The sequence below is a fragment of the Peromyscus californicus genome, unplaced genomic scaffold, assembly GCF_007827085.1.
Source record: "Peromyscus californicus insignis strain IS unplaced genomic scaffold, ASM782708v3 Scaffold_13__1_contigs__length_99412109, whole genome shotgun sequence".
In the NCBI taxonomy this organism is placed as follows: domain Eukaryota; kingdom Metazoa; phylum Chordata; class Mammalia; order Rodentia; family Cricetidae; genus Peromyscus; species Peromyscus californicus.
Window position 1 is genome coordinate 48864244 of NW_026294424.1, and position 25751 is coordinate 48889994.

Sequence of the window (25751 nt, forward strand, 5' to 3'; positions counted from 1 at the left end):
TCCAGGTTTCCAGTAAGAATAAGGAGCAAGGAGTAGAACACAACGATTTTGAAAAATTTGACCAGAAAAGGAGCATATTTAAATTTGAGTCCACAAGGGCACAGTTGTTAGAGATTGGTGCCATTAAAAAGAAGCAAGAACTTCACATTTGGACAGTAAGAAAGATCCTTGAGACTACTTTAAGAATAAGAGATACCATCCACCCCAGAGTCAAGAGTATAAAAGCACAGGCTTGCTTGAAAGACTTTCCACCAAGACCAAGTACCCCTATGCTCACCAAAGGCTCCTAAGGAAGTGTTGCCCAGGATTAATGTCACCATGCTTATCTGCTCATGGGGGTAGACCTTGGTATTGGCTATCCAATGCTGGTTTTACAGGCAGGGAGAACTGAAGAATTACAGCGTTATGGGAGCTTCTACTTAGACTTCAAGGAAAATCTGGGAGGTCAGAAATTTCTGTAGGCAGTCCCTGGGAGCTGGTACTTGAAGCCATGAGCATGGACTCTAAGAAACAATGACAGCTCCGGAAAGCGGAGGTACCAGGAATGTGAAATGTTTACCAAAGTCAGCTCCATACAACTAGTGAAGCCAATGCCAGTGAGATGTGGGGTAAGAGTGGGAAGGCGGGGTGGGGTGGGGTGGGGTGGGTGGGAGTGCGGGGTGGGGGAGGGGGTTGTCCAACCCCTTAGGAGCTCACACCAGGCTACTACATGCTATGGATATCGGATATAGAGATACAGGCTTGAAGTTTGTCCTACTAGATTTCGATCATGCTTTGGTCCCATCCTTCCTCTCTCTCTAATTCCTCCCTTTTGTAAAGGAAACATGTACCCTGTTCCACTATTGTAAGTCTGAAGTATGTTGTGTTCCTTCTGCATCTTCAGAGACACTTCAGAAGAGTTTGCCTTAAGTCCCAGAGCAGATTTTCAACTTGGGTTTTTGAGACATGGTGGAACTTTGAGACTCTGAGGGCCTTGGAAATGGAGTATATGCATCTTAGTTAGGGTTACGATTGCTGTGATACAACACCATGACCAAGGCAACTTGGAGAGGAAAGGGTTTAATTAGGCTTACACTTCAGCATTGCTGTTCCTCATCAAAGGAAGTCAGGACAGGAACTCAAACAGGGCAGGCATCTGGAGGCAGGAACTGATGCAGAGTCCATGCAGGGTTGCTGTTTACTGGCTTGCTCAGTCTGATTTCTGATAGAACCCAGGGCCAGCAGCCCAGGGGTGGCACTACCCACAGTGGGCTGGGCCTTCCTCCATTAATCACTAATTAAGAAAACGCCCTACAGGCTTGCCTACAGCCTGATCTCATGGAGGCATTTCCTCAATTGAGGTTCCCTCCTCTCAGATCTGACTCTTAACTTGTGTCAAGTTAACATAAAACTAGCCAACACAGGGATAGACATGCTGGTTTTTGAAAACCAGGATTGAAATGTTCTGCTTTAAATATGAAATATCTCCAGTAATCTTATGTGTTGAAGGCCTTTCTCCGGCTTGTCGCACTCTTTGGGGATGTGTTAGAAACTTAAATAGGTAGGCTCTAACTGGAAGAAGTAGGTCATGGCCTTGAAAGTTGTATCTTGGCTCCAACCCAGTTTCTCTGCTTCCATGCTGCCATGATGTGAACATGGCTCCACCACAACCTTTGGCCATGATATCCTGCCTTACCCTGAAAACATGGAGACACCTTACCATGGACAGTAACCTCTGGAGCCATGGGCCCAAAACATCCTCCTGTATGTTGCATTTTAAGTTCATGGTTATTCTATTATCAATATGCTGAACTAAAATTCTGTGCCTCTCTTGATTTGCTTGGTCATAGTTTTCTATTTAATAATACTATTAACACTTGGAAATATCAGATCACAACACAGAAATCAATGCTTATGTTGTGTTTGGAGCAAGGCCTGTTGAACTCCAGGGCCTCCTTGGTGACTGTGGCCAGAATGTTGTGACGTTCCACATGTTCCAGGTCCATCATATACTTTGGGACATGTCCTAATGATACCTTTCCTCATGTTTTAGACCTCTAGTCATTTTTCCCTGAGCTTATCCTTTTTGTTGCAAAAGTGGTTGGCTCTCCTGGGAAGCTGCAGGCTGCAGGTGGACAGCTGGGGAGGAGTGTTGGCTCCCATTCACTCGCTGGCTCAGCTTATGCACAGCTAATGTTGCTGCTGCTCTGGGATCTGGCTTCCCTGGTGCCAGAAGAGAAAGGTGGCAGGAATTGGAAAGTGTGGGGGAGTTCATGTCTCCTTTAGGAGCCTTTAGATGATGGGTGCTGGGAACTTCATTTTTCTCCCAACCTCTTGTGCTGTTCCCAAACACAGCAGGCTCCAAAGTACTCTCTGGGGACACGGTGAGAGACCCAGCAGCCAACAGTCTTTGTTGCAAAGTGTGGCTAGCTCAGTGGCCTGTCTCCTTAGTTTTCCACCTCTTTCTTCTTTATTTTCATTTTGAGTCTTTTAGCCATCATATTTTTATTTATTATTATTATATGTATGTGCATATTCTGGAGTTCATGTGTACCACATTATGTACAGAGCCGGCAGAGGACAGAGAGAACCTTCAGGTCCCCTGGAACACATAGTTAGATATGGTTATAAGCTGCCATGTGGGTGCTGGGAACCAGATCCTGCAGCAGTGTGTTAACCACTAAGCCTTCTCTTCAGCCTGGCTTTTATCCACGTTGAGGTGAATTTTATTATGATTTTTCTGCATGAGAACATCCAGATTTTTCAACACCATTTGATTAAACAGACCATGTCCCTCTATTTGTGTGTTCCTGATACTTGTTGAAAATTCATTGACAATAAATACTTGTGTTTATTTCTAGGCTTTCTGTCTGTTTCACTGGTCAGTGTGTCTGTTTTGATGGCGGCGCCATGTATTTTGATTACAGTAGTTTTCAAATCTATATTAAAGTCAGGGAATGCTATGGCTTTAGCTTGGTTCTTTTTGTACAAGATTGCTTTAGCCATTTGGAATCTTCTTTGGTTCAATACAAATTGTAGAATTGTTTTTCTGTCTCTGAGGAAAAACACTGGAACTTTGGTTAGAATTTCACTGAATCAGTAGATCGCTTTGGGGAGCAGCAATAGTTTAGCTTTCTCACCACACGGGCTGTGTTTCCCACTTAACTGTGTCCCCTCATTTTCTTTGAGAAGTGTTACACAGTTTTCATTGTAGAGGTCTTTCATACCCTTGTTACTCTTTTTTTTTAAAGGTTTACTTATCTATTTAAAGTTTTTTTTTTCATTTTACTCACTGCCTACTGTTCTCCTCCCCCCTTCTTACGCTCCCCACCACTTACCATCCTACCCCCACTCACTCCTCATAGGGGTAAGGCTTCCCTTGGGTATTCAGCATAGTCTGGCATACCAAGTTGGGGCAGGCCCAGGCCCCTCCCGGCTGCATCAAGGCTGAGTAAGGCATGGCACCATAGGGAATGGGCTCTAAAGTTCATGTACTTGGGATGGGTCCTGGTCTGATTGCCAGGACTCACAAACAGATCAAGCCACACATTTGTCACCCTCATTCAAGGGGCCTAGTGCGTCCCATGCAGGCTCCCCAGCTGTCAGTCCAGAGTCCGTGAGCTCCCACAAGCTTGGGTCAACTGTCTCTGTGGTTTTTCCCATCATGATCTTGACCCGCCTTGCTCCTATAATCCCTCCTCCCTTTCTTCAACTGAACTCCAGGAGCTTGGCCAAGTGCTTGCCTGTGAGTCTCTGCATCTGCTTCCATCAGTCACTGGATGTAGGTCCTATGATAACAATTAGGGTAGTCACCAATCTGATTACAGGAGAAGGCTAGTTCAAGCACCCTCTCCACCATTGCTATGAGTCTTAGCTGGGGACGTCCTGTCCTTGTGGGTTCTTGGGGAATTCCCTAGCACCAGATTTCTCCCTAACCCCACAATGGCTCCCTCTATCAAGATATCTCTTTCATTGCTTTCCTTCACTGTCCCTCCCCCAACTCAGTCATCTCAAACCCTCACATTCCAACCCTCCATCCCTCCCTGAACTTTAAGTATTCTATTTAATTTTTGGTTCCATCAATCCTTAATTTATTATGCCAATAGCTTGTTGTTTCAATTTTGGTATGTTGTTTAGTAACCTGTAACTTTACTGGTTTTTTTTTTGAACATTTTTTTGGTGGGTTATGAACTTAGTGTGAATGTATATGTTGTGGGGATCGAACCTGGAGCCTGTGCATGACAAACATACATTCTACCACTGAGTTACTCTCCAGCCCTCACTCTAGGAACAGGACTGGTACCCTAGACCCTCCACTGGCCTTGAATTCTCCAGTCTCCAGCTTCTCCCACCCATATGCTGGATTCCTGGTGTGCACCACCACTTGTACATGGAAACATGGTTTCTTGCATTTTACTAAAATATTTTTCTATCTCACCAGTTACGTTTTCAGTCTTACCTGCTATCACACACACACACACACACACACGCATGTCAGTGTATGCCATGTATTACCTCTTGCATAATTGCCCCACCTACCCTCTGAAGTGCTGGTATTCTAGCCTGCACCGTCATTTGAGTCTAGTCATTTACAGCCGTGATATTTTTACTTGCCTCTTCATCGAGTTCCACTAGTACGGGCAACGTCAACGTCAATACTGCTCGTACCGCAGGACACCAGCACTTATCCGAGGTATCATGAGTTCAACAACTCTCACCTAACATTTCATATCAAGCAGGAACAGAGCAAATTTATTTTGATTATTTACAAATTATGTCACAAAACCACCGATCCACTTGCCTTTGGTGGGTGATTTTGACCTTCTTTTGTTTTATGGAGTGGCTTTTTAAAAGCTTCCTTTCTCCACTCCCAGAGAAAGATGCAAAGGTTTTTTTTTTTCACCTTCACTAAACTGAGAGAGGAATAGCAAGGGGCTTGCTAGCGAACATCTTTTACTACCCCCTCCCCCTTTACTGTTTTATTAATGTACTCCACAACTTGAAGATCCTACTCATATTCGGAAACTTTCATTGCTTCAAATATGAAGCCTTATTAGCTGTTATCATTTTGAAGATTTCCAAGGAAGCTAGGAAAGTGGTCCAGTTCACCAGCGGGTTTCCACCGAAGAGGACGGTTTCCTGCGTGTCCCCAGGAGCTATCTAAGAAGGGCTAGCAAAGAGGACCAGCCCACCGTGCTCCCCTACGCTGATGTCGCAGGGACGCCCCCACCCTCCACTCCCTGGGTTCACAGTCAGGCCGGGGAAGCTGTGGGCAGGCTCGACCTCAGCCGGAATTCCCCTGGGTGATACTTCCATCCCGGCCCACGCCCACAACGCTCCTTCCTAGAGCCGCCGCGCCCGCCCACGCGGTGACGTCACCACCCGGGTGTCGGGCGTGCGCGGACCGTCCGCCCACGGAACCCTGGCGCGCTCTGGGCCGGAGCCGCGCACGCGAGGCGCGGGGCTATGCTCGCCAGCGGAGATCCGGTTCTCCAAGTTGGAGCCCGGCTCAGGCCGTGTAGGCTGTCGGGGGGAGAAGGGGCAGTGCATGGGGAGGAGCCGGGGCAGTGCTTCTGTGTTGGGCGTGCGCCGAGAGTTGGGCTCATCTGCAGGAAGATGAAGTCAAGCAGCCTAGGCAAAGTGCGATGCGTTTAATTCTAACACAGGACACGTTTAGAGTGCACGCCTAGAGCCTAAGGCCAGAGTCACCAAGTACAAAGTACCTGGGTGCCAGGCACCCAGGGAGGGCTTTGTTACTATTTTTTTCCACTCCATTGCAACTATCAACAACTGTGGTGCTGGTATATTGGGTTCCTAATTAACTTGCCTAACGCGTCATACTGAAAAGATGGAGTGGAGGTTTCTACGAGGTTGATGTGATAACAAAGTTCAAGGCTGCCCATCAGATGCTTGAAGTCATGATTGTGAAAACAAGACAATGAACACGTTCTGCAAATACATGGCAAGTTGTGAGGTTTGGATTTTAAAAGGAGGAGGCTGCGCTGTAGAAGTAGGGTAGCCAGCAGGATACAGGGGTTTCAGGTAGATTTTGAATGGGATTTGGCAAGAGAAAGGACGGGCAGGACACTAGATTACTAGAGAAAGGAAAGGGAACCCGGGTAGACAACCTGATTGCCACCCCTCAACCCCTCTGTTTATGTGTGGCTTGCAATTGAAAGCATAGGTAATTCTATGGATGGGATTTTCTGGCAAAGTAATAGACTTGCTCTTGCCTGTTATCTAGGCCTACGATATGATGCATAGGGACAGCGAACCTCTGTGAGTAGCAACGTGCAACACGGCTGCTCACTTTAATCGTCAGAGACTTTGGTACTCACAAAAAAGACACAAGGCAAAGGATTTATTCTAACTCATGTCCTGCTGAGAGAGGCCTCTATAGTGAATGCTAGTTCCTTACCTGTGGACCCACTTGAGAGAAAGAAACATTTATGTCCTGAATCCAGTATCTTTCCAGTGCTTGCACTCTGTCTTTGAAAGAAATGGTATGTCCTCTTTGTTTAAAGAAGCTTGGGCCCAGCAATTTGTTAATTTGCCTAGTTTTATATTGTTACTTCTATAACACCGTCCACACTACTCACTTTAGTAACTGATTCCTACCTTGTAATAGCCTATAATTATTTAATAGACATACATTTTATTTCCTGTGCAAGGTGGTGAAGTTCCAGGAAAGGACTGTTAGCAATATTAATGGCTTCAAGTGCTGACTTATTTGACTTTTGCAAGTGTTTCTTAGTCTGTTGAATCTCCACCATCTAATACTTTGCTTGGCATAGATTATGTGTTCAGTAAATATCAATTAGAGGATACCTCCTGGAGAGTAGAAGACCAATTTGTTTACTTCACGGTTTCCTGGTGCCCTAACAGTACTGTCTACTCAGCAAACACATGACTTTATTGCTGTTCCTTTCAGCAAGCAAAATAGAATCTTAACTGTTACCCTGTAAGGAACTGCACCCCTGACCCCAACGACATAATGCCCCCAAGAAGTATGTCAAGAAATAATTGTGGATGGGTTGATTAGCCTCATTCTTATTCCTGACTCCTTTCTGCAGCGTGTATCTGCCTCTTTCACAATGAGTGATATCTGAGGTTCTTTTGGTCAGGCTACCTAAGAAATTATTTTGGAAGCTGTCTAATTTGACTTTTTGACTTCTGAAACAAAATAAACTCCAAGCCAACGGCAAAAGACAACGGTAGGCAGACCTATGTTCTTAACAATTCTAGCTACAAGATCTTAATCGTGTGTGTGTGTGTGTGTGTGTGTGTGTGTGTGTGTGTGTGTGTGTGTGTGTTCTGCACCTCCTTTTACAATTCAAAGGGTTCCTGAAGAAATGTTTTGGTATGGGTCTCTGCAGTATATAGCTCGCGGTTGAGTGCCATCACAGGGGTCACATCCTGAGCCCTTCCACAAATAAAAAAGCAAAATAAACAACAACATAGTCCCAACCCAGTAATGGCAATTACTTAGATGAAACAGATTCTGATTCTTTCCCCTTTTAACCCAATTAAATCTGTCCTGAGCAGAATTTGTAAGAGAATGAACATCTTGAATGTACAAAACTTTGCTTCGTTGCAGAGAAGCGAAATAGTCAAGTCTATATCGTAGTTGTGGCAACCTGTTCAGCTGGCAGAGTCTACTACAGGAGGGGGTGGGACGGGAACAGCGTGGCGAGGACTGCAGGTAATGTCAGCACGGAGAACAGTCAGAAGCTAGAGCAAATTATTTGAACATTTCCATCCAGTAGTTGCTAAATCTGGCCGTGTCCATTTATTAGCTGTGGGACGGTGGGTTAAGTTATTTTAACATTTCAGGGCACTGATTTCGTCACTTGTAAAATGGCGATGAGAAGGACGCGTTGCTCTATGCCGCTGTAAACTGCTTGCAGAAATTCCTAGCACGTTGGCACAGAGCAAGCGCTCTGCCAAATGTTTGTTAAGTAAATACAACGTTTGGCTGGGTTACCTTCCACTTCTACACAGCTGGTAACTAACCGGTAAGCCCCACCTACATCCAAGTTAGGGGAGGCCGCTGTTTCCTACTGCAAGGTTTTCCTGACCCACGCGGTGAAGCACTTAGAGGATCTGCGACACCGACACGCTTCCTCCGGGTCCCCAGGCTGCCCCATCACCCGATCGCCGCGTGGGCGAGACACACAAACCTTCCTCCCGCTCAGGTTCCTTGGCTCCACCCAGCACCGCCCGGCCGGCTGTTCCGGACCCCGCCCACCAGTCTGGGAACGCCCCTAGGGGGCTGGGGGGGGGGGTGGGGGTGGGGGGTGGGGGCGCGCGCCCAGGCGCCGCGCACGCGCAGTCCCGCCGCGTCGCGCCTGCGCCGTGGCCCGCGCTGAGGAAGGCGGGGGCTTGGTATGCGAGCTGGTGTGTGAGGGGAGGGAGGTGTCCCGGCCGAGCGTGGTACTACGGCGGGCGCGGGCCGGAGGGGGCGGGGGGATGCGCCGCGGCGGCGGCGGCGGCGGCGGCGGCGGCGGCGCGGGTGCTGGGCTGGGGCTTGGCCGCGCCAGAGCAGCGGATCCCGGTGTCGCCGCGGCAGCTGCGCGGGTGTCGCGCCGGGTCGGGAGACGCCGTGCCACAGCGCTCCCCCACTTTTTTTTTTTAAATAACCGGAACCAATGAACGCGGCGGGGAGCCGAGCTCCGCGGGCCGCCGGTGAAGGGAGCAGGCTAGCGCCCGGCGGGAGTCCGCTTCCGAGGCGGCGGGGCCCGGGGCAGCTGGCGGCGAGCACTGAGTGGCCGGCGGCTCCCGCGAGCGCTCCTCCCGCCGCGGCCGCCGGCCGGGCCTCGGGCTGCCGTCTCCGGCGGCGCTGGGCTTCGCTGCTGCTCTTCGGGCTGTTGGTGGCCGGCGCGGCGGACGGATGCGACCTGGTGCCCCGGCACCTCCGCGGGCGGCGCGCGTCGGGGTCGGCCGGAGCGGCTGCGTCTCCTTCGGCGGCGGCGGCGGCGGCGGCGGCTGCGGGCGAGCGCCAGGCGCTGCTGACAGGTGAGGCCCGCGCGGTGGCGGGCGGGCTTGGCGGGACCCCCCGGCCGGACCCCATCCCCATCCCCCTCCGAGGGGGCGCCCCGCGGTTGCCTTGGCGCCGGCCGTCGCACTTGGGACGGCTTTCCTTGTCCACCCGACTGGCGCCTTGACTGCGGCTTCTCCGCCCTGTTAGTGGGTTTCTGCGAGCTTCCCCGCCGAGCGATGCACTGGTTTCTCTTTCGGGCTGCCCAAGGGGGCCACTGGGGTCTGGAGGGGGACTGCGCTCATTTCCCCCCTCTTCCTAAAGCTGCCGGAGAAAGTAGGCGGTAGCAGCAGCCCCAGCAGCAATGCGGTATGGAGTCGGCCTCTGCTGCCTTTGCAAAGGCAGCTGGCAGCGTCTTGCCGATTGAGAGCCGGGCTGAGCGCCTTGTCCCAGGGGAAGCTGCTGAGGAGATTCTTTGAGAGCCACAGCACCTAGTGGCATTAGTGGTGATGAAGAAACGTGAAAGTCTGGTGTGTGTTTCTGTGGGCTACGAGGCCGTTTTGAGGGCTTGGAAAGTATATGCTGTTTGAGAGCATCACTGGGTGAGAAAGGGTGCAGAAGGCGCAGCAGGTAAACCAGGAACACACCTAAAATTTACCAAGTGCAGGAGATTTGTGACGTGGATTTGGGCAGCATAGTTCTGATGGAGTGTGCACCAGCATCTTTTACATCAGAACGTTCTAGCGCTTACTGAAAACTTGCAAATATGTTTGGTAAGGTGAAGTAGAAAACTGTATGCTTTTTCATTGTCTTATATAACTGATCTGGTGTGGTTTAAGCAATGATGTAAAGGTCCTGAAATGATTTCCTGGGGCAAAGTGGTGGAGCTAGAGTAACTTTCTTTTTCTTCCTCCTGTGTTTATTTTTTAAGGTAGATCTCTAGATTTTCTGGAGGAATAGCAAGATTAAAGAGGAAGAAGATGACCCACTATTAATTTAACTACTGTGATAGCCCAAGAGGCGCCTGGTAGTTAGTCCCTAACAGCTGCTCTGGGAAGTGTTCAGGAGACTTTAGATGGAAGCAGCCTTTCTTTAGTTCTGTGACAGGCTATTTCCTGTTGTAGAGAGAAGAAGGATGTTGTCAGGCAATGTGGGAGTTGTAGGGTGTAGAACATAATGATCAGCTTATTTAAGGTACTCAAAAACTTAGCAGAGCCTGTTCAGCTGACACATCACTTGGAGAAACGATTATAGAATGGTCATCTTTAGGTATATAATACTGTGAGGGAGGGGTAGATTGGATAGCTTCAAGCTCGGATAGTTATTTTCTAATGAAAATGTGGCAAGTGTAGCAGGGAGCAGTGATAAACTAGTTAAGTAGGATGGTGGGTTGAGGGCTTACTGCCTCCCGTGGGAATGGAACAGAATTGCTTTGGCTTCTAAGCTATAGGAGTGTAGTTTTTTTTTTTTTTAAAGGAATGTTTGATTAGTAGATAATTGCATAATGCCTTATCGAATGTAATTGGCAGAAAGGCAGTGATCTAGAATTCTGGTGTCTATTGACTATTTTAACAAGTGTGCTATGCCGAGAACATCATATCAAGAAAGTAAGTGCAGATGGAATTTTAATAAGCTGAAACCCTTGTAATTTTCTCTGAAGTTACTTGTGGCATAGTGGAAAAGACAAAGTGATGCTTAGTGGGAAAAAAATCAGACTTATCACACAAAATGAATTTGTGTGGAGGTGCCTTTAACTGAAGTTTACTGAAATTATGTTAACATTGGAATTATTTCTGTTGACCTCAAGTTTTTTTTCCCTTTTGTTCTAGTATTATTTTTAAAAAGTTAAACATTTCCATTTAACGTTTCAGTTTTTAAGACTGCATGGTATCCAAATTGAATCATAGTAATTTTAATACGTTTATGTAAATATAGTCAGTAGGGCTGGCATTTTGGGAATGTATATTGAAAACGATTTGTGAAATTAGAATATAGTTATGGCAGTTGTTTTGAGGGCAGTTCTCTTTTATGGTTCCACTTGTTATATTAAGCCTGGAACATAAATTGATGGTGATATTTTACACTTCAGGAAGTGGAGCCACAGACAAACCCAAGGTACTGCCCGGTTATGTTCTAGACTCTGTTCATGGATAGATAAAGATAGGAGCATCAGTTGTAAGAGAACTACTTTTTTTGTGGATTTTGAAATTTGAAAATCTTTGAAAGAACTGTGAGAGAATTTTTCTCAGTGGTTCTCAGTTAAAGCTGTCATTTCACTGTTGGTACTGCGTAAATTGACAGTCAAATCACTTTCTGTTTTCTTCTCCAGGTTAGTATTTTTAATACTTAACCGTTAGAAACGTCTTAGAAATTCGCCTCATTAATACAGTCTAAAAGACACCTTTTCATCGAGGCTTACCTTACAAAGGTTTTATGTTAGTGTATTTTAAATTGTCTTTTCAGTCTGGCTTGCTCGTTGTTTGGAGCAAGAAAAGAATTCTTGCAGAGATAGGCAGTGATACCATAAAAGTAAATAGATCCATTGTCTTAAATGTTTTAATAAGGTAGAACCAATATTTATAATATCACATGGTAAAATTTTAAATTGTATGTGTGCATACACACACACACACACATTTAGTTAAAAAAGTAATTCAAATGATTGAAATCTAATTCAGATTAAGGATTGATGACTTGAAGCTGACAGATTATATTCTAAATCAGTACTTTTGTTTAACATATATAACATTAATGGATTGACCTTAGTGGGGAGTGGTTGAGATCAAAATATTAAAATAATGGTTTCTGAGAAATCTTGGAAGGGCAAAAGTAAGCCCCCCCCATGCACGTATATATGTATGTGCATGTATACAAAACACAATTTGAGAAAACATATAGAATAATTTAACACTATTTTTTTCACACACACACATGCACAGAGCTAAGTGTTTCAGAATTTTAAAATAACCATTAGCTTTAAAATGCTCTTAACATTCTTTTTTTTTTTTGTTTTGTTTTTTTTTTTTTTGAGACAGGGTTTCTCTGTGTAGTTTTGGTGCTTGTCCTGAATCTCGATCTGTAGACCAGGCTGGCCTTGAACTCACAGAGATATGTCTGTCTCTGCCTCCCGAGTACTGGGATTAAAGGCTTTCGCTACTGCCACCTGGCTTTAGAGTAACATTTTTTAGTGTTTAAAGATTTTTATCATAAGATTTTTATTTATCACTTCACTGATTCGGTATATTATTAGTATAAAATGAAGACTTTAGGATATGTCTTTAGACGTATTAAAATCTCAGCAAAACCTTAAAATACTCTTAGTTGAAAGTATAATACCATTTGGCAGGGCCACTTTATCCAGAAGTGTTAAAAATACCCATGCTGCGGGGCTTCCACTAATTTAGATGAGAATTTTTCAGGTTACCATTGGAAAAATATTAATTCAAGCTTTTAATTGTCACTCATCTTGCATTCCCAACACTTCTCCAGTAGACACTACTTTATTAATGCCATATTTGAGTGACTGGTTGGCTGGAGTGTGCTGTATGGATGCCCCGTTGAGTCATGCTCTTCACTAGGCTGCCCTGTGCTAGTGTTTACATTGTGACACGGAGTGTATTTTCCATGAGCCTTCTTTTGATGCCCTCCTGCTGTTTCTTTTTCTTCTCCAGTCTTTGGCCATTGCTGTGCTTACATTGTATTACTAGCCACAGGACCTGCTTATCTCTATTTGAGTTTCATCTATTCTGCATGTTTAAAATTAGTTATACCTTGTTTAGAAACATCTCATTCCTTGTTTAAGACTCTTAGGAATCCCATTGGTCACTGTTGAGGATCTCATAAATGCCAGTTGAAAATAAGGGTTTAAGATTTAGCTTCTACTTGGACTGGGTGGTGGTGGCGGTGGTGCAAGCCTTTAATCCCAGCACTTGGGAGGCAGAGGTAAGAGAATCTTTGAGTTGAGTCCAGCCTGGTCTAAAGAGGAAGTTCCAGGAAGGCCAGGGCTACACAGAGAAACCCTTTCTTGAAAAACCAAAAACCAAAAAAAAAAAGCTTATTTTTATATAAAAAGAATAAACAGAGATAATTGCTGGTGACTTAATTTGTGGGTGGGGTTAATGCTAATGTTTTTAGGTAATTTAGACTCATGAGTAACTACTATTTTGGATATTGGGGTAGTCATTGTTAATATGTGAATACTTTCGGAGTTATGCTAGGAGATACATATTTATGCATGCAATAAAATATAGACTGATTAAGTGAATTAAAATTATTAACCAATAATGTTTAATAAGCTACTTTTGATATTCATTAGAGTTTGGACCAAGTTAGGAACTTACTAGGAGATTATTTTTAATTTGATAAATTTTATCAACCTGTTACTGAATATGTGCAAGAGATAGCAAACTAGGAATATGAACGAATACACGCAAGGGTAGGCCCTGTGTCTGCTCACTGGGAACCCAGGCTATCTCAGGTTGGGGAATAACAGGTGCACTAACTAAACTATTACTAGGTGTCTGTAAAGTGCTTACTGCTTCCTATGCATCAGTCTTTTTAGATCTGAGACTAAATCTGTCAGAGCATTACTTTCATACAAAACACAAGACAATGGATGCTTTATGACTATATGTTGTATATGCTTATAAATCTGAACAACTGGAGGCCAACTTTGATTAGTATAATAATGGAGTGCATACTGTTGGGAAAAGGAAGAGGCTTCTGTAGAATTTGTGGTAGCCCCAGGTATATATAATATACTTCGTGTAGAGGTGAATGGAAGGGCCTTCCAAGAGGAGGCAAATATGAGAATAAGGAGGAAGTTAACTGCCTAGAGTGTGTGTAGAGGAAAGGAGAAAAGGTTGGGTCCAGATTATCAAGTGCTCCACAGTGTAGTTAGTGTGTAGGGAAGTGTAAGCATATCTAAAATTGGGTTTCTCAGCCATGTGCTAGGGAATATGGGAAGCAATCAGAAAAATGTGGTAAAATTTCTTAGCACATTGATTTTGTTTGTTAACTTGGAAAGCTGACCTGAAAAATTTATTTTGTAATTAAAAACATTTAAAAATACTAAATGTGTACATAACTCTGGAGAATGTAAAGTTACTTCAATGTTTTAGGGCAAATCAGAAGATATTTTGAATAAACCAAGAGTTTTGTTCATAAACTCTTGAGTTCTGAGTCTTTTAACCTGTCATCAAGCGGGAGAGGAACTGTGGTATTTGAGCATGAGAATGGCCTGTGTTTGAGAAAATGAGTTCTGGGTGGGTGGAAGTGGGCGGATGAAGTTGGTAAGAGGGCAGTTAGGAAGCAGTGCAGGAGGAGAGGACTTCAGTTACTCGGTGGCTCTGAAAACACTTGCAAGAAGTTTTAGAAAGTTAGTTTAGTCTTGTGTTAGCCAGGAGCCTGGCTGTTTTTTATCTTTTAATCTCAGAGTTTCTACAATGATTTAAATTAGTACAAACCTTTGTAAACTCCCAGAAGGAACATAGTGTCTTTTTCACTTCAAGTGTGTCTATTTATCATTTCAAAGTTAGGTATTGTGTGTATGATTTGACTTCTGTGATGATTTGCAAAGTTGTTAACAACAAAACATCACAAATATACTTGCTAACTGTCTGATAAACCAAAACACTGATAGCTAAAGAGGATATATTTGCATGTTTACATAAAGCCTTGTATTCTGTATTTCAGTATTTTTTTTTAAATTCTGTATTAAAGAATGACTGTGTCCAGGTTGAGCTTGTACCATGTATTAGCATGTTCTCTTTCATCTCGAGTCTCTGCTAGAGCAACTGGCTTATTATTTGTTTAAAAATTCACTGTTGAATTTCCTGTGTGAGGTTCAAGCCTGGTTTGTAGATGATCATCTCTAGCACCAAACTTCAGTGGGTTGTTTTTGCCTTCTCCATTTTGATCTTATGATGTTAGTTCTTGACATATTCTAGTCTGACTTTCAGTAACCACTTTCCTTGATAGGAGTCTTTGTTGATGATTGTAAGGATGGTTCTCTGCTAAACCACAGTTCTCAATCTTGTGTTCTTCCAGCTGAACATTTATTTCCTCCTCAGAGAACTTCATTACTAGGAAAGTTCTGCTGGAGTAGGGAACCCCAGGCCAATGATTGATTTGACTTCTGGCTTTTTTTTTTTTTTGGTTTTTTGAGACAGGGTTTCTCTGTGTAGCTTTGCGCCTTTCCTGGAACTCACTTGGTAGCCCAGGCTGGCCTCGAACTCACAGAGATCCGCCGGCCTCTGCCTCCCGAGTGCTGGGATTAAAGGCGTGCGCCACCACCGCCCGGCCTGGCTTTTTTTTCATTTGGCCTTTTCAGAGTTACAGCACAGCCATCAGGGCTACCATCCCCAGAATAATTTTCTTTCAGCTAGGCTTTGTCAATCATGTAATTTTCATGGAACTTACTTTGGATTAACGATAAAGGGATTTTCAGGATGTTAATAGTGAGGATTGAGTGTTCCTAAAGAGAAGGGTAACCAGCTTTCCCCATGCCAGCTTTTCCCTCAGGTCCAGGGCACCTCCCAAACCCGACAAGCAGTTTTCTGGGATGGGCCTGCTCTGAGTGCTTGCATATGAGCTGATCTTTATGTGTGCTGCACATCTTGGCCTCTGTGCAACTGTTTGTCTCCAGTTATTTTCGCTTTCTCTGTCTCTCTCTGATCTTCTTGAACTTACCATTATGTAAATGAAACACTTCAAAAACTCTTACTGAATTAAGTGCTGGGTTTTTTAATTTAAAAATGCTGGCAGTGAATTTTATTTACATGATTTCTGAATATTAAACAATCTCATTAAAAAAATCCTTGGAGTAATGACAGTGATTTGTATTTGTCAAGTGATTCTCAGAGAGTGAAAACAGATTTTCAATGCTTGAATTTCTGTTCTTTTTTTGACAGACAGGGTCTTGCTATGTAGCTTAATCTAGTCTTTTTTCATTTTCTGTAGGCTAGTCTTGAACTAGATGCTCCTTCTAATCCTCCTGCTTCCTCCTCCCCAGTGCTGGGAGTATTACAGTGTGTGTGACCATACCTGCCCCTTTTTGAAGTTTTCATCTTCTGTTCAACATTGTATGTTTTACAGATCAGTGTTTTCTTCCTTCTACTGTTTCTCTTTCCTTTTAAAAACAGCTGATACTAAGTCCCTAGATGATCTTGATCCTCCTCCTTTATTCTTGTTTTCCACCAGCAAACGACTGATTTTTCCATTAAAGTGTAAGTTTCCCTGTCTCCTCATTCACCATCTTTGAGCTCTTTTGCTTCGTGTTTGTGAGTTTGCTGTCTGATGTGCATTCAGACCGTAGGATTTCGAGAATGGGGCTGAGGAAGAACTGAGGAGAAGTAAAGGAAAAAGCCAGTTTTTAGTGGGTGTTTGTGTTTGTGTAAAATTTTACACACTATTTAATGACTGTTGTGTGGTAACCATGACTTGAGGAACTGGGGATATAAAGATGCTGCAATTTGCCTTAAGAAAACATTATTGTAAGAACAGTAAACCTGAAACTTGCCTGGGAATGTATTTGCACAGTATAAGAAAGCGTTAATTTTGTAGCTTATCTGTTTACATTGCTATGTTTACTAGGAATACACTAGAGATATCTGTACTTTCATGTTCTTTGTCAGCGTTTTTCAGATTCACCAAGATGTGGAAACAACTGAAATGTCTGTTGATGAAGAATGGATGAGAAAGTATGACATATATATATATATATATATATATATAGATAGATAGATAGATAGATAGATAGATAGATAGCGGGATATTAATGATTGTTGATGGAAGAATGGATAAAGAAAACATGACATACTTCAGCCATTGAAAGAAGGAAATTCTGCTACTTGTGGCAGTATAGATGAATCTGGAAAGCATTCTGCTAAATAAAACAAATCAGAAATAAGTAAAACAGACACAGAAGGATAAATACTGCATGGTGTCACTTGTGTGGGATCTAACACTGTCGAATGTAGTAGAATGGAAGTCTCCAGGTTACTTTAGATTTCGTAAGAGAGTACATCATAAATAGGTTTATCTCATACCAAAAGTAAAGGTAAAGATGTGAGTTAATTGATACATTGACCAAACATGATAATGATGACTGTTTCACGCTTACACCCTTATCAAATCAAATAGTACACCTAAAATAGCTATATACACTTCAGTTGTCAAGTCCATTGGCCTTTGAGTTACATCTTCATTTTCTTTGTTATTAATCAAAATTTGCTGTGAAATATCCTGAAGTTTTTAAAGACAAGGTTTCTCTTTGTAGCTTTGGAGCCTGTCCTGGATCTCGCTCTGTAGACCAAGCTGACCTCAAACTCACAGAGATCCGCCTGCCTCTGCCTCCCATGTGCTGGGATGAAAGGCATGTGCCACCACCGCCCGGCATACTCTAAAGTTTTAAAGATCATTCCTATGTAATATACAGATTCTGAAGCCCAGTGATATATCTGTAGTGTGCTGCAAAAAGTCAGTATCCTCAGTAAGTGGGAATTTGTGTTCATGCTTTGTTTTTTTGTGAATATTCCTTATTGGATGGAATGTGGTTTTAAGATTCATCCAACTTTTATATGGGGTATAAGTTTGTTCTTCTTTTATGTAATGTGATTTGGTTAAAACTACAGCCTGTAGACCATAGCGGATTTTTATCAGTTTGAATCCCAATCTGATAATGGTTTATAATTATAGGTAGGTGATTTAATGTGTTAGCATCTATATTTCTATATCTTTAGAATGGGGTTTAAAGATAAAAGAGTTAATAGTCTTCTTAATATAGACCCTGGCAAATGTAAGTACTCAGTTATTTCTAAAGCTGTTCCCCCCTTTGTCCATACATACTGATGAGAGATGGTTGTAGAAATGTGTTGAGGCTTGCTGAGTATTAGTAAGGTACTTTTTTGTTACTTTTATGTATTCATCAGGGCAGTCCTGGGAATTGGACACATGGTCTTGCCTGCTACTACAAAACTACATTCCCATCCCTTTTTGTCACATTAAAAGTAAATTAAATATGAGGCTGGGGTAATAGCTCAGTCTTGAAGGAAGTTGATTATAAGCATCTGTCTGCGAGTGTTCCATCACTAGAACTGGTGTAAAATTGCTGCTTGTGGTGGCATGTACTTGTTATCCCAGCACTAGGAGGTAGAGACCTGTGAGGATCCTTGGGGTTAGCTGGCCTACCAGCCTAGGCTACTTAGTAAGCACTAGTTCAGAGACAGATACCATCTCAAAAAAGTAGGTAGATGGAGCCTATGGAACAATAACCAAGATTAACTTCTATCCTGTGTGCATACATGCATACTCGATTGCACACACAGAGAATAAATGACAACATTGTTTAAGACACTTCTGTGATCTAAATAATCAGATTGTTAGTGGTCCAAAACTGACTGTAGTTATGATTACAGGCAGAACCTGTACAATATTAAGCCATTCAAAAGGAAGCCCACCCTAGCTAAGGAGCTGTTGGCAAATGGTGGCTGGGAAAGACAGCCAGTTTTCACTGGGGTGACTTCTAGTAGGGCACCCCTGCATCAGTGGATGCCATATGAGAATGTGGGCAGCATGAAATGGATGCCATGAGATATTAACAAACATTATATGAAGAAAGTGTGAAGTTGGGAGGAGGACTTGTTGGGCAAAGTCGGGGGGAAGTTAGAGAAAATGATTATAATGCGTTGTATACATGTATGAAAGTCTCAAAGAATAAGTTCCAAGAGTGTAGAAAAATGGTGCTATTTATAGGCAGTGAAATCAGAAAATCCTGGGATGTTTTTTAAGACTCTTAAGACTTTAAGAGTCTTTTTAAGACTCTAGCTAAGCTATTTTGTATGTGTTTTATTTTATTGTTTGTGGTGCTGAGGCTTGAACCCAGGGCCTTGCACGCAGCAGTAGGCAAGCACTCTAGCACTGAGCTACATCCCCAGTTTGCCTTCGTTATTTTAGCTAACCAAAAGACTTTATGGTATTTTGTAGTTGAAATGTCAGCAATAAAAACTCAATTTCTGAACTTAAAAGTTTATTACAGAAAATTTAAAAAATAGGGAAGATTAAACTAGAAAACACATTTACCTTAACAACTTTCAATAACTCTTCAGGCAATTTATTTATTTTTTTTTGCACTCTTAAAAATGTGTATTTTTATATGTAATAACTTCAGGAGATGATTTTAAAAATGTATTTTTGGAGTTGGAGATTTGTCCCAAGGGCCTTTTCAAGCTAAGCATGTGCTTAGAGTAATTTTAAATGTGAAGTCAGTGAATACTTGGATGTCAAGTGTATTATATAGGCTTATTAAAAGTGTTGAGAACATTGATGAATGAGATTATAAGGCTCTTGTTCTCAGAGCTTATATTAATATTTAAGTTGGGACAATAATTAATATTTTAAAATTATGAGACTTACCTGTTAAGGAACAAAAGAGAATACATGAAATAGAAAATATTGTGGATGAGATGCTGTGGGGCACCTGTTAATTTAGGTGGTGGGCTAGTTGGGGAAGCTTTTAAGAAATTCATATAAAAAAATTACATCCTCTCTCTCCCTCTCCCTCTCTCTGCACCTCCCCTCCCCTGCCCCCAGTTACAGTGATTGAACTGAAATTGTCAGGCTTGGCAGCAAGCACCTTTACCTGCTGATGGCTCACTAGCCAGAAAGTCATGTTTTAGTACAGTTTTGAATTTACTTTTAAAATATTTTTGGTGTGTGTGTGTGTGTGTAGGTTTGTGCATGTGGATGTAGTGCCCATGGAGGCCAGAAAAGGGCGTCAGATCCCCTGGAGCTGGAGTTCCTTGCACAGTGAGCTCTCCAATCAGGGAACTAAACACAGGCTCTCTAAGTTTGTACTCCTAACTACTGATCCAACTTTCTTGCTCTCTGAAGATCATATACATTCTTTTTGTTTTGTTTTGTGTTTTTGAGACAGGGTCTTACTGTGTATCTGGCTGTCCAGGAACTCACTGTGCAGACCAGACTGGCCTCAAACTTGAATTTAAGTGATCTGCCTGCCTCTGTTTCAGGGGTGTTTGGATTAAAGGCGTGCACTGGCTTAAGACCATATTTTTAACATAGTATTTGAAGGACTAGTCATTGCAGAGTTGAGAGATAGAATACCACGTAGAGGTAATAGTTGCTTAGTTAGAGATACTGAGGCAAGAAAATTTGAATTACAAAAACATCCATTTTGGGTCGGAGAGATAGTTCAGTCAGTAAAGAGCACCAGTGTAAAAAGCTGGGCATGGCAACATGAGTGTAATACCAGATCTGGGGAGGTGGAGATTGGCAGATCCCCTGGAGTTCATTGGCAAGCCAGACTAGCTGAACCGTGGACTCCTGGTTCAGTGAGAGACAGTGTCTCAGAAAATCAGGTGGAAAAGCAGTTGAGGAAGATACCCAGTGTCAGCCTCTGTACTTTATATGTTAGGGGCACACAGCACAACCCCATGTGTATCTTCACATGCCTGCATGAACATGCTGTCAGAGAGAGAGAGAGAGAGAGAGAGAGAGAGAGAGAGAGAGAGAGAGAGAGAGCTGCTTTGTCTGAGCATATTTAGAGGGGGAAGATCAGGATGAGGTCTGGCTGCTGAAGAGAGTAGGACCAGATGGTACAGAACTTTGTAGATCTTTCCCCATGTTGGGCTTTTTCAGAGGGTGATGGGAAGCAGTGAAGAATTTTAAGGAGGGAAGTGAAATGATAGAACTAATTTTTGTTGTTGTTTGGCCTCCACAGTTTTTTTAGGCCATGATAGAAAATATATAAAATAAAACTACTTTTAGTGTATATTTTTGGTGCTGTTAGATAGTTTTAAATTGTTGGTTACCAGAACTTTTTTGTCTTATAAAACTAAAGCTATACCTGTTAATTTTATTTCCCCAGCTGCTGGTAACTGCCATTATAAATTTTTGTTTCTCTGAATTTGTTTACATTAGGTACTTGATGTAAGTAGAATCGTACAGTATCTGTCAAATTGTTACTAAGATGTTACTTGACTGAATGTCCTCAAGGTTTATCCTTGTCAAATGTTGTAACATTTAACAGAGTTTCTTAAGGCAGACACTTTATTTTATATACAGACCCCATTTTCTCCAACCACCCATCCATCCATCCACCCACCCACCCATCCATATATCCATCCTCCCACCTACCCACTTACCCATCCGTCTATCCATTCATCCATCCACCCCCCACACTCACCCATCCATCTATCCACTCATCTATCCACCCACCCACCCACCCACCCACCCATCCATCCATCCATCCATCCATCCATCCATCCATCCATCCATAGACACATTTTGCCTGATGTAAGTAATGTTAGCAATATGTATGTGCTGATTTCTCTCTGATACCCTACTTTCAGTTCTTTTTACTAGATACCTAGAAATGGGATTGCTGCATATGTGTTGCTTTTACTCTTTATTTTGTTGGCTCTTTATGCTATTTTATAAGTGATTAATACTGCCTGCCCTTGGGAAGTGTGCAGGGTTCCATGTTTTGCATGAATTCTGTTTAAGCTCTGTTGGCTGCTGTTTGTAGGTGATGGAATGTTGATGGGAAGCCTGGTCTAGGCAGGTGGATACCCTGTCCATTGGGAGTGTTGTAGAATTTGAGGGAAGAGGAAGAATTTAGGTAGTTTGGAGTTAGAATTGACTTGGTTTGTGTGTGGATTGGGACGTGGCTGTGGCAGTAACAGGAAACAAAGACTGCTCTTAGATTGTTCCTGAAGCCTTGCGTGGTGTTCATCGTTCTGACACAGTGTTCCTAGTGAACCCCAGCATATTTCTTCTCCTGCCTCATAGGTCAGGCCGGTTTGTTACCTGTTTAGGACAAACATGTTTCCTCCTCCTACAGCTGGGAGAAGGGGCTCACTTTACTCTGCATGTTGTGTCTCCTGTCTGATTCTTCGAGGAAAAAGGAGGGAGGAATGGCACTTACATAATTAGTTTTATGAGCTTTGGAAAAGTATTGTGATTTTGGGGGGGGGGTAGTATTTAAAGTGGTTTAGTTACTGTGTAGGGCTGTTGTGAAGATTATATAAAGGTGTTTTACATTATCAAGGGAATGCCCAGTTAACAGCATTTTTACTTGACTTTTTCCACTTCAACCGTTCTCATTCTCTCTGTCTGTCTGTCTCTGTCTCTGTCTCTGTCTCTGTCTCTGTCTCTCTCTCTCTCTCTCTCTCTCTCTCTCTCTCTCTCTCTCTCTCTCGCTTACTCTCTCACTCTCTCTCGCTTACTCTCTCACTCTCTCACGCTTACTCTCTCGCTCTCTCTCGTCTGTAGCCCAGGCTGGCCTTGAACTCACAGAGACCCGCCTGCCTCTGCCTCCCAAGTGCTGGGATTAAAGGCATGCGCCATCACCGCCCAGCTTCCATGTTTGTTTTAAACTCAGTCACTGGGGCTAGATGAAGCAATAATCTTGTAATTGACACTGGCTTCTCTTACATGTCATGTTCAGTAGTAAAACTTAATTTTTCCATGTCACTAGTTAGATCTAAACTTGGTGTGAGGTTTCTGGAGGAGATAAACTGTTGATCTGTGTATCTTAAGTATACGTCTGGAAAATTGGGCTCTCTTTTTCCTTTATTTTGCTTTATGTTCTGTCATCTTGGATTGTTCTGTCTCTCAAAGACCATTCCAAATATTTGTAATTCAACTGGTGAATATTTGTTGGGAATATTTTGTGTTCAGTGCACTTCTTTGAAAGTTGAAGGTACAGCAACGGGCAACTTTTGACATGTATCCTACTTGTCTGTGGTTTTCTTTCATAAGTCTTCCCAATTATCCTCAGTGACATGTGATTCCTTGACTGCTCAGGTATCTATTAGAGTGTTTTTAAAAAGTTGTCCCATAGCTCATAAGTACTTAACGACCTGAAGGTTTGCTTTTGGAGTCTATTGTGGCTCCTGAAACCTTTAATCTGTATCATGATTAATGATTTATCTATTTTTTGACAATGTCCAGTTTTTAAGAACAGGTGGTCAGGTAGTCTGGAATATAGTATGATTTAGTTATTGGCATCTGCTCCTACTTGATCTATGTTTAGTGATACATGAAAGTTTTAGAATGTCATACTTTGAGGAAGAACTGTGTAATTCTTCTTTATTTGTGACTGCTAGCTTCTAGTAGAGAAATGTTGTGGGATCAACTTTCAGTTTTCACTTATATAAACTGAGTAGCTATGACTAATATATTACTCATTTGTCTTAAGTCATGAACTTGGATAATCTCCTTTTTATGAGTCTAGGGTAATTACATTGGTGTGATTATTTAAAAGTCTGGAATTTTACTCAACTTGTAGTGTTTCCGACTTCAAAAGACATTTTATTAGGTGCTGGTTAAGGGGCTGGAGAGATGGCTCCACAGGTTATAGCACTTCCTGTGCTTGCAGAGTACCTAGGGTTGGCTCCCTGCACCCATCAGGTGGCCCACAACTGCCTTTAACTCCATTTCCAGGGCATTTGATGCCCCCTGGCCTCCTCAGGAACATATAAGCTCCTGGTGCCCATAAACTTACCCAGGAACACACACATGCACATAAAAATAAAAGGATATTACACTTAATGTAACATAAAAAGTGCTAGTTATATGACTTTAGTACTTATAAGCTCTCTATTAGGCATCTATAAAGTTACATTATGCTTCTTAGTTTGAGGGTATGTGAAACAATGTTATGTGCTAGCTTTTTACATTCTAGAACACTACTAGAAAACTAAAGTCATAATCTCTTCTCATGGTTTCATATTTAATATTTTGATTATTGTGCAACTGTAGCTTTACTAAATCTTGCACTCAGAACAGATTGGCACTTTGCTCATTTATGACTGCCAGTAACCTCAGGATTCAGTGTCTTGACTCCTTTAACTAAAGCCAAGCAGCATACTGCCTTTTATTTATTGATATTTTTACTTATTTACAGTATCAGTTATACAGGTCACAGTGGTTAATTTCTTGAGTTTTGTAAAAAGCATATACTTGTGCTTTACATTAGGATCAACTTTAAGATCCTACATAAACCAGAATTAGAGCCCAGATCTATTAGTTTTGACATTTAGATTGTTGCCATGCTCTATTTATTTGAGATGGGATCTTGCTGGGTTGTCTAGGCTGTCCTTAGACACCTGGGTTCAGATGATCCCCGTCTGTACATCATGAGTGGCTGGGACTTGAGATGATGTGTCAATCACTGTACTGGCTGCTGCAATATAGTTCTTTACTTATTTTTGAGACAGGGCCTCTTTTTGGAGTCCAGGCTGGCTTCAAAGTGGTGATTCTTCTACCTTAGTTTACTGAATGCTGAGATAGCAAGTGCGCACTACCATGCCTATGTATGTCTGTGTGTATAGTAGGATGCATCTTAAAATCTTGCAGAAACATGCAAATAAGTTGGTCTTTTCAGTTTCATAGTATGAATATTTATGTTTATATACTTTCTTATAAAATTATCTGGTAGCATTTGTAGTATATTGAGAGTTTAGCTTTACATTTTAAGTCTTTTAAAGTTGATTTTCAGGTAGGTAGCTAGTAATAATAGATTCGTCATCTATCTTGAATATTAAGATTCTAAAAATTAGGATGATTTTTCTTTGTGTTCTAACTTGGTAGATGAGTAAAAGATACTACGGCTCTCCTAGGATGTGTAATTTATAATGTGACTGTATGAAAATGGACTCTCTTCAGAGGTAAGAAATATGCATTCAGTCGTCTGTCGTGCAGCTCTAGATGAAGAGCAGCTGTTTTTACTTAAATGCCAGTTCCAAAACTAGTGTGTTTAGAGAAAGTCTTTTCCTAATCATATGAAGAGCTTTATCATAACAAAGTTTACAATGAAATCACCAAGATCTTTTGGGTAAGTGGGCTTCAGAGTGAGAGTCTACAAGCCACGAGACTTTCATCTTCGTATTTGTTAAAAGATGCCATTGGAGCCGGGCGGTGGTGGCGCACGCCTTTAATCCCAGCACTCGGGAGGCAGAACCAGGCGGATCTCTGTGAGTTCGAGGCCAGCCTGGTCTCCAAAGCGAGTACCAGGAAAGGCGCAAAGCTACACAGAGAAACCTTGTCTCGAAAAAAAAAAAAAAAGATGCCATTGGAAAGAATAATTTGCAAGTTCTTAATTTGTAATTTAGAAAAGTTAATTTCCATTTATTATTCTTTCTTTTTGTTTGTTTTTTGTGTTTTGAGACGAGGTTTCTCTGTGTAGCCTTGACTGTCCTGGAACTCACTCTGTAGACCAGGCTAGCCTCAAACTCAGAGATCTTCCTGTGTCTGCCTCTGAGTGCTGGTATTAAAGGCATGGGCACCACCACCTGGTTTATCCTTTTATAACAAGAAAGTGTTCATATTGTGTCACATTTGAACTGAGTACTCCCCTCCCCCTTTCTTTTAAAGTTTTTTAGTGTACACACTAGATGTTATGTTCACTAAATAGTACATTATGGTACCTTTCGGCATCTAATCTATTGAAAAGTTAGGAAGCTTTTGTTCTTACTTGATATTGTTAATTCTTACTTCTTAGGCTGAGCACTGGCCTGGAGTGTGGCTGTCATTTTGGCTGAAGAAAATGATAAAACTTTGGGTAAATTCAGTTAATAAGTCTTTGACTATGTCTGCTAGTATGACTGAGACAGTAGCAGTTTACTAAACATGAAGTATTGGTTGAATTAGAATTCTTCCTATGGATCTTTTGTGTCAGGTGACATGTGGTGTTGGGCATTCTGATTTATCTTCATTCCCACTCTTTAGATAGTCCTTTGGGTTGTAGCACACACCCAGGTTTCAGACACAAGGG

General features: G+C 42.4%; 1 protein-coding gene across 3 annotated transcripts in view; it reads left to right on the forward strand.

Annotated features, from left to right (window-relative positions):
- Window positions 1–8481: 8481 nt before the first annotated feature.
- Window positions 8482–25751, forward strand: part of Stim2 (stromal interaction molecule 2) — a 135040-nt gene continuing 117770 nt past the window's right edge. Inside the window, exon 1 of one of the 3 annotated variants that reach the window (XM_052734948.1) lies at window positions 8482–8994. In XM_052734948.1, coding sequence (XP_052590908.1) covers window positions 8628–8994 — 367 coding nt within the window. In that variant the 5' untranslated portion in view covers window positions 8482–8627. Of the gene's footprint in view, window positions 8995–9707; window positions 9730–25751 lie in introns of those variants that run through there. The other 2 variants (XM_052734949.1, XM_052734950.1) reach the window with 2 other exon arrangements.